The 10,150-nt window shown below is 40.3% G+C and overlaps 1 protein-coding gene across 1 annotated transcript; it reads left to right on the plus strand.

The window, feature by feature from the left end:
• The first annotated feature begins 3,408 nt into the window (after positions 1–3,408).
• LOC117513298 (H-2 class II histocompatibility antigen, A-U alpha chain-like) lies at positions 3,409–4,518 on the plus strand. Its single transcript, XM_034173543.1, is given in 2 exon segments — positions 3,409–3,782; positions 3,936–4,518. Coding segments are annotated over 2 exon segments (459 nt in total). The 5' UTR covers positions 3,409–3,457; the 3' UTR covers positions 4,070–4,518.
• Positions 4,519–10,150: the final 5,632 nt, after the last annotated feature.

Consider the following 10,150-nt stretch of genomic DNA (forward strand, 5'->3'; position numbering starts at 1 on the left):
CTAATCAACTAGTTCACTGGCTACTACTGTTCCTCTCCTTCCCGTCCTCTGTCTTCCTGTTGCTCCTCCTCCCCTCTAGTGAGGAGTTGTACAGTCTATGGCCTGAGGGACAAAGGAGTTTTTCAGTCTGTTGGTCCTGCACTTGGGAAGGAGCAGTCTGAGACTGAAGAGGCTCCTGTGGTTGCTGATGACTGTGTGCAGACGGTGACTGGCATTGTCCACAATGTCCAGCAGTCTGTCCAGTGTGTTCTCTTCTCTGCCACCGTCACCAGAGAGTCCAGCTTCATGCCAACCACAGAGCCAGCCCACTTGATCAGTTTGTATATCAATCTTCAACTTCATGTAAAAATAACAAAGGGTGCACCTGAAGTTAAATTTTTTCCATTCTGTGGAAATAACTACTGTGGTGCAATAGGTGGCCGCACTGAGTCATGTTCAAAGCTTTGGCATGTTCCACCTGGTTTTGACCAGGCCAAGAACAAACACAGCTACCTATGTTGAAGTTACTAAGCTAGGGCTACCAACCGAGATAATGTGGGTACAAGTGATTGATTAATGCATATTTTTGTGAACTGGACAGTGACTCAAATACCAAAGTCATCAACCGATCCTGCCGTCATTGTAGGTATTCATGTATTTACAACTAGGACGTTGACCCGTGGGGAGCCATCCCAGACAGCAATGGGATCCGAATGTAGTCCAACATCCCGAAAACAGATCCGGTCCAGACAATTTTTGCACCCTGACCCAGATCCAGCACGGCTCCACTTTACAGTTCTGGAACAGATCCGGACCAGATTTGAACCTGATCCACAAAAGACCAACCGTTTACAGCCCATATCTGGCACGGATCTGGGACAGATGTAGTCCGCATCACGGCACCGTGGCAGGAAAATGGGGTTAGCATAACAATAAGCAATTTTATCTGCACTCAGCAGAAACTATATTAGCAGTTATAAACTCAGGGCTGTGAAAATTCTGCAAATCCGCGGGATGCGTGGATTTCATCATGGCCCCCCCATGATGAAATCCACGCATCCCGCCAATTGGCAGACACTGATCTGTCTGTTACAGATACAAATCAGTTTCCTCGGATCCACAGAATGTACCCCCATGAAACTTGCTTGTCATGAATTAAAAAAAAAAAAAAAACGCTTTGCTATAAGCAATTAAAAAACCTCATTGACGATCACGTTTACAGAGTACACACTAACACCCCCCCCTTCCCATGATGAAATTTGTGCAGCCCGCGGATTCGAGGAATTTTCACAGCCCTGAGTTTATAACGCTAGTGGATAGTTTCTGCCAAGTGCAGATAAAATTGCTTACCGTTATGCTAACACCATGTTCCTGCCACAGTGCCGTGTGGCGGACCACATCTGTCCCAGATCCATGCCAGATATGGGCTGTAAATGGTTGGTCCAGATCTATTCCAGAACTCTAAAGTGGAGCCATGCCGGATCTGGGCCAGGGTGCAAAAATTGTCTGGACCGGATCTATTTTCAGGATTGAGACCAGATCCATTTGCTGTCTGGGATGAGTTCTATATGTGGTCAATTGTCCTATATACGGAGGGCATCTGACATGCCACATTTCTCATGTACTGACATACAAAAATTTCTTGGATTTTATGTAAGTCTTTCTTGAAGGTTTAATCTGTTTTCAGTTATTAAATTTTCTAAAAAGGAATTTTTGTCATCAATAAGCTTTTCTGAAGCTGCTTAACAAGTACAACATGTAAAGAAATGATGAAAAACTGACATTAATATATTTGCACTGTGAGTGTTCACTTACTCATCACTCATCTTCAACCGTTTATCTGGGATCGGGTTGTGGGTGCAACAGCTCTAGCAGGGGACCTCAGACTTCCCTTTCCCGGGCCACATTAACCACCTCTGACTGGGGGATCCCGAGACATTGCAAGGCCAGTGTGGAGATATAATCTTTCCACCTTGTCCTCGGTCTTCCCCGGGGTCTCCTCCCAGATGGATGTGCCTAGAACACCTCCCTAGGGAGGCACCACAGGGGGCATCCTTACAAGATGCCCGAACCACCTCAGGTGGCTCCTTTCAATCCAGAGGAGCAGCTGCTCTACTATGAGCTCCCCACGGATGACTGAGCTTCTAACCCTATCTCTAAAGGAGACACTAGCCACCCTCCTGAGAAAATCCGTTTTGGCCTCTTTTACCCATGGTCTTGTTCTTTCTGTCATGACCCAACCCTCATGACCATAGGTGAGAGTAGGAATGAAGACTGACCAGTAGATCTTTGGTTTGGTTAGGTTAGGTTCCTTTATTCGTACCCGTAGGTAAATTAGGTTTGCAGGATCTGATTACATTATGGACTGTAGATGATGGAATCCCTAACTTCCTTACAAGTGAATGCTGAGAAACATTGTTCTTAAACTGTTGGACTATTTTTTTCATGCAGTTGTTCACAAAGTGGTGATCCTCACCCCATCTTTGCTTGTGTACAGCTGAGCCTTTTGGGGATGCTCCTTTTATACCCAATCATGACACTCACCTGTTTTCAATTAGGTGTTCTTTGAGCATTCATCAACTTTCCCAGTCTTTTGTTGCCCCGTCCCAACTTTTTTGAAATGTGTTGCAGGCATCCCTTTCAAAATGAGCAAATATTTGCACAAAAACAATAACGTTTATCAGTTTGAACATTAAATATCTTGACTTTGTGGTGTATTCAATTGTATATATAGGTTGAAGAGGATTTGCAAATCACTATATTCTGTTTTTATTTACATTTTACACAACGTTCCAACTTCACTGGAATTGGGGTGAATCATTTGAGGCGACTTTGCAACACATTCTGGGTATTCCTACGGCATTCGTACATGGCTGTATGACTGTCTGTTCCATACAAATGCAGCTCGAATTCTGGCTGTTTTTCCCATTTGGACTGTTCATATGGCATTCGGGCTCATTCGTGCTCTAGTGTGATGGGGCCCTTAGGCAATGTCTCAGACATCAATGCAATGTTGAAGAGACCTTTAACAGTGTTCACATTAGAGAAATTTTTCTCTTTTTTTGGCCTGTGTGAGACACTGTTAAGACACAATTCTGCTGTTTTATCCAGAGTGTGAACATGTTAATTCTGGGTTTGGGGTCACATGCATACAGAAAATGTCCAGATTTGAATCTGCTGTATGGAATGTTAGCAGGCAGACAGACTGATGAATTCTGTCAGGTCTGCAGCAACCTCACAGGCTTTTATTTTGAAATAGTGGCTGTTATTGTAGAAATGCAACATAAACAGCCTTCTTGTTGTTGTCAAAAATGACTGATTTCTCAAAAAATATTGCTCTGATCACTTTGCTATTTTGAACTTGAATCCTTGTTAAAAAAAATACATAAATATGCCAAAGGACGAAAGTCTGCTCTTTATAGATTTCAATTGATGCTCCAGATACACAAACACACAGAGACCACTTGCCTTTTATTATATGGATGACAATAAATGCCCTTTTTCTTCTTCATCCATAGCCATTCCTAGCTTTATAATCTATGCCAAGGAGGAGGTGGAACTGGGTGTTCCCAACATACTCATCTGTTTTGTCAACGGCTTCCATCCACCCACAATCAACATCACCTGGACCAGAAACGGAGATTTAGTAGATAAAAGTGATGTCAGCCAGACTTATTTCTACTCAAACAAGGATTTCAGCTTCCGTATGACGTCCTACCTGACCTTCATCCCTCAGGAGGGTGACATCTACTCTTGCACAGTGGAGCATAGCAGCCTGCAGGAGCCTGTCACCAGGTTGTAGGGTGAGCAAGGCCTGTGAAGGCAGTAGATGAAAAGTGAATGTACAAAGAAATACAATGAAAATCACTCTATTTAATAGGTTTGTGATCAAATCATAATTTTCATTGTAAATGGGTCAAACTGTAGTAAGAATGATATTTTGTGTTTTTCTGCAGATGTGGAAGTGTACACCGAGCAGCAGGTTTCAGAGACAGCACTATGTGCTTGTGGCATGATTGTGGGACTTGCTGGAGTTGGTGTAGGACTCTGGTTTGTCATGAAGGTCAACAAGCTGTCCATCCAGGTGTAAACATCATTGAGATAAACGCTTCCATGGTACCTATTTATGGTCCCGCATTATGTCTTCACCCTGTCCATCCAGGCATCTGTCTCTAATTTTTTTGTTTTCTGACATTAACTAAAAAAAAACAGCTTGTCTGATTGAAAGCATTGTGGCATATTGGTGAAGGTTAGAGGAAGGGTCCCTTGGAAAATGGCCATCGTCCATTATCCAGTATGGTCACTATGGATCCCATCTTTATTTTCATTTCCGTGTGATATCTAAAGAACACCTTGTCTGATTGAAACTATTTCTTGATAGTGAATTGGGAAGGTTAGGGCAAAGGTTCCTTTAAAAAATGGGGGTCTTCCTTTTTTCAGTATGGTGGCCACAGGTGACATCTTTTGATTTTCGCTTCTGCAAAAGAATGCCTTGCCTGATTGAAACCATTTCTTAGTAGTATTTTGGGAAGGCTACAGGAAGGTTTCAAAAAGGAAGGTTTCTTTCCTTTATATTTGACATCCTTGACCATTAAAACATACCACTAGAACTTGGAATCACTTTTATGTCTTTATTAGTTCAAAAGTTATTGTATAAAAACGATTTTTCTGTAATGGCGGTTTTCTTCTGGATCTAGCTCCATAACATTTGAAGCTACATCAAATCTGATGACACCTTACTGAATCAGTACAGTACAATTTGGTGTTAGTTGTGCATCTCTAGCTTCATTTGTCACCTCACACTGACACATTTTCTATTTTCCCTATATTTTTACATATTCTGGATCATCAGATCCGAATCCGTATCCGATCATCACCAAACTTTGTTGTTTGATAGAACATTTGACTATGTTACACCCTAATTTTTTTCAAGCCTTTCTGCTTTGTTTTTGTGGAGTTAGAAACTAGAATGTCAAAATTCCCCCTATCCCGCAATGGTGAAGAATCCTTTAAAAAATTCCTGGATCTGGATCGTGATCCGGATACCATTAAAATTTAATCACTTGTTCCTCTTGTTATTTCCAACCACTCCACAAAATTTCATCAAAATCCGTTCAAAACATTTTGAGTTATCCTGCTGACAGACAAACAAACAAACAAACAAAAGCGACCGAAAACATAACCTCCTTGGCGGAGGTAAAAATTGGAAAATACAATATGATCCAAAAATCTGAATCATTTAAGTGTTTCTATATAAATGCTTTTATTATTATTATTATTATTATTATTATTTGTCATTAATGTGTTCTTGAAAGACCAAATCTGAAATTTACAAATGTTAAACTCCCTGAAAAAAAATCTGCAAAAGAAATCTATGTTACAACACAGACAATAGTCAGTGAAACATGAATTGATAAACATGATCTTGTTAAAACAAGTGATTGTTCACCAATCAGAAAAAAAGCTTCAGATAAAGGGAAGACAAATGTATTTTGTTTAGTTCTTAAGCTTCTTCAGCTTCATGCTCTTCATTGTGAATTATTTGTTATGTAGATGCTTTTAATTACATTTATGGCAGCTTTACTCTTATTTTTCTCATTCCTAATTTTTTTTTTTTTTTTGCACAGTACTCTAGCAGTTCTTTTAGGCAAATAAAAAGTAAACAATCCCAATTGGGCTGGTGCTTATCTCCACTTTCCTTGATGTGATGCGGATGAGACCCCATGAGTCCAGCTGGACAGGACACCAGTCCATTGCAGGTTAAGAAAAAGGGCTGCCTATTTAATGATAGAATAACATCTAAAGTTCTTTCTCTTGCAGGTGGCTATGTGTATCAGATGATATTTGACTGTGAGTATGGTGATAACATCACAGACATGGTGTATTTTGTGAAAAATGTTTTTAACCAGAAGCTGAACAACATATATGACTCCAGAATTGGAAGGTATGTCGGCTTTGGAGAGTACGGCATGAAAAATGCATATCACTATAACCATCAGCCCAACAAACTGGCCATCAGAAAAGCTGAAGTGGAGATTTTTTGCAGATACAATGCAAGATTTTTTCAGAAGAGCAGACTGGACAGAAAAGGTATATCTCTCTGTTTACAGATTTATTTGGTTTCTACTAATGACAAACCTGTAACAACTAAAAGCATTTGGTAAAGTGCACACCCCTCACCTGTTCATTCAAATTGAATAAAATTTTCAAAAAGACATTTTATTATTTATTATTATTTTATTATTATTATTATTACTTGTTAGCCTTCACTGTAGTACTTTGTAGGCCAGGATAATTTGTAGCCCTCTATACATTTTTAATTCTAACTAGCTTATGAAAATGTTGTTACAGAGCTTGAAATTAACTTCGATTTGTACTGTTTCCAGATCTGAGTTTTAATAAAGGTAATTCCTGTGTCAAGTTCACTAGAAAATTTATCAAGGTAGTTCTACTTCAAACGCTAAATTCAGTAGTTATACTTGATCTATTACACAATACATCACAAACCTTTCAAAATTTCCCAGGTAATCGTCACTCAGCTCTGGGGGTATGGAGCCAACATTGTAGCAAAAGTATTTGCAAATGTGTATTTCGATCCACAAATGTGTAAAAAAAAAAAAAAAAATCTGTGTGTGTAACCAGGTCCACAAATGTGTACCTCGATCCATAAGTGTGTTTAAAAAAAGTCCATGCGTGTGTAACCGTGTGTCTGTGAAAATCGAGCCACTCATTTGGATGTCTTCTTACACGTGACTTTTGCTACATTTCTGCCACGGAAGACCCACAAATGCATGCAGCGATTTGTACTTGTGTGGAGACTAATCACCAGGGGGCGCAAGCACCAATAATATCAGTCACCACTACCTTTTTAAACCTGGCCGACCCTCAAAGAACATCTTTGAGGGCGTGGTTTTTTTTTTTTTTTCTTCCTGTGTTTCAGAGACCAGGAACATGAATGGATCTTTTTGCACCTATTAATTTTAAGTAAACACTAGAATAAAAATGGTAAGAATAAGAAAATGTTAACACAAATAGTACTGTATCCGACGGAAGAGCATTGCATTCACTGGATAAAAATATTTTTTTTTAAATCCTGTACTTGTAATTACGAGAGCTGAAAGTCTGCAAGGGCGTGAGAAACGGGATAAGGTTAGCTGATGATAGCGCACTGTGATTGGACACTGGATTTTCCCTCAAGGTGTTCCTCTGTGAATTACATTCTTCCAGGGAGGGGCACGGGGCCCCCAGACTGAAAAGCGCCCGGCCTGGACTTCTTCTGGAATTAATAACTTCAAAGCGAATCGCCGTTTTAAATCAAATGACACCTCTTTCTAAATGTTCTACAACAGACAAAACCATTTTTCCCCAAAATGAAACGTCCTCCAGCCTTCGTGAATTACATGGATCTTGATGTGCAGGTGGCTGAAAGGAAACATCAACATTTTCTTATTATTGCCACTTTTATTCTTGTGTTTATTTAAAATTAAAAGACGCAAGAAGATCCATCCATGTTCCTGGTCTCCAAAAGACGGGGGGGGGGGATCACGCCCTCAAATATGTTCTTCGAGGGCCTAGCCAGGCTTAAAATGGTAGCGGTGATGATATTGGTGCTTGTGCCGCTGGTGGTATAAAGCTGTATAGCTGTGGAGGAATACAGACAAGTCTCCACACAGGTACAAGTTGCTGTAAACATTTGTGGATCTGATTACACATTTGCAAATACTTCTGCTACAGTAATGGCCCCATATGTAGCCCTAAACAGAAGCCCCGTGTACACCGCCAACCCGTTCACATCTCTAACCGTTTTTCCCCACTCGACGACACACCCGCCGAGGATCAAACTCTGGTTATTGGCGACTCTGTTTTGCGAAATGTGAAGCTAGCGACACCAGCAACCATAGTCAATTTTCTTCCGGGGGCCAGAGCAGGCGACATTGAAGGAAATTTGAAACTGCTGGCTAAGGCTAAGCGTAAATTTGGTAAGATTGTAATTCACGTCGGCAGTAATGACACCCAGTTACGCCAATCGGAGGTCACTAAAATTAACATTAAATCGGTGTGTAACTTTGCAAAAACAATGTCGGACTCTGTAGTTTTCTCTGGGCCCCTCCCCAATCGGACCGGGAGTGACATGTTTAGCCGCATGTTCTCCTTGAATTGCTGGCTGTCTGAGTGGTGTCCAAAAAATGAGGTGAGCTTCATAGATAATGGCAAAGCTTCTGGGGAAAACCTGGTCTTGTTAGGAGAGACGGCATCCATCCCACTTTGGATGGAGCAGCTCTCATTTCTAGAAATCTGGCCAATTTTCTTAAATCCTCCAAACCGTGACTATCCAGGGTTGGGACCAGGAAGCAGAGTTGTAGTCTTACACACCTCTCTGCAGCTTCTCTCCCCCTGCCATCCCCTCATTACCCCATCCCCGTAGAGACGGTGCCTGCTCCCAGACTACCAATAACCAGCAAAAATCTATTTAAGCATAAAAATTCAAAAAGAAAAAATATATAGCACCTTCAACTGCACCACAGACTAAACAGTTAAATGTGGTCTATTAAACATTAGGTCTCTCTCTTCTAAGTCCCTGTTGGTAAATGATATAATAATTGATCAACATATGATTTATTCTGCCTTACAGAAACCTGGTTACAGCAGGATGAATATGTTAGTTTAAATGAGTCAACACCCCCGAGTCACACTAACTGTCAGAATGCTCGTAGCACGGGCCGGGGCGGAGGATTAGCAGCAATCTTCCATTCCAGCTTATTAATTAATCAAAAACCCAGACAGAGCTTTAATTCATTTGAAAGCTTGACTCTTAGTCTTGTCCATCCAAATTGGAAGTCCCAAAAACCAGTTTTATTTGTTATTATCTATCGTCCACCTGGTCGTTACTGTGAGTTTCTCTGTGAATTTTCAGACCTTTTGTCTGACTTAGTGCTTAGCTCAGATAAGATAATTATAGGTGGGCGATTTTAACATCCACACAGATGCTGAGAATGACAGCCTCAACACTGCATTTAATCTATTATTAGACTCTATTGGCTTTGCTCAAAAAGTAAATGAGTCCACCCACCACTTTAATCATATCTTAGATCTTGTTCTGACTTATGGTATGGAAATAGAAGACTTAACAGTATTCCCTGAAAACTCCCTTCTGTCTGATCATTTCTTAATAACATTTACATTTACTCTGATGGACTACCGAGCAGTGGGGAATAAGTTTCATTACACTAGAAGTCTTTCAGAAAGTGCTGTAACTAGGTTTAAGGATATGATTCCTTCTTTATGTTCTCTAATGCCATATACCAACACAGTGCAGAGTAGCTACCTAAACTCTGTAAGTGAGATAGAGTATCTCGTCAGTAGTTTTACATGCTCATTGAAGACAACTTTGGATGCTGTAGCTCCTCTAAAAAAGAGAGCTTTAAATCAGAAGTGCCTGACTCCGTGGTATAACTCACAACTCGTAGCTTAAAGCAGATAACCCGTAAGTTGGAGAGGAAATGGCGTCTCACTAATTTAGAAGATCTTCACTTAGCCTGGAAAAAGAGTCTGTTGCTCTATAAAAAAGCCCTCCGTAAAGCTAGGACATCTTTCTACTCATCACTAATTGAAGAAAATAAGAACAACCCCAGGTTTCTTTTCAGCACTGTAGCCAGGCTGACAAAGAGTCAGAGCTCTATTGAGCCGAGTATTCCTTTAACTTTAACTAGTAATGACTTCATGACTTTCTTTGCTAATAAAATTTTAACTATTAGAGAAAAAATTACTCATAACCATCCCAAAGACGTATCGTTATCTTTGGCTGCTTTCAGTGATGCCGGTATTTGGTTAGACTCTTTCTCTCCGATTGTTCTGTCTGAGTTATTTTCATTAGTTACTTCATCCAAACCATCAACATGTCTATTAGACCTCTTTCCTACCAGGCTGCTCAAGGAAGCCCTACCATTATTTAATGCTTCGATCTTAAATATGATCAATCTATCTTTATTAGTTGGCTATGTACCATAGGCTTTTAAGGTGGCAGTAATTAAACCATTACTTAAAAAGCCATCACTTGACCCAGCTATCTTAGCTAATTATAGGCCAATCTCCAACCTTCCTTTTCTCTCAAAAATTCTTGAAAGGGTAGTTGTAAAACAGCTAACTGATTATCTGCAGAGGAATGGTCTAT

This window comes from Thalassophryne amazonica, chromosome 7 (genome assembly GCF_902500255.1).
Source record: "Thalassophryne amazonica chromosome 7, fThaAma1.1, whole genome shotgun sequence".
Taxonomy (NCBI): domain Eukaryota; kingdom Metazoa; phylum Chordata; class Actinopteri; order Batrachoidiformes; family Batrachoididae; genus Thalassophryne; species Thalassophryne amazonica.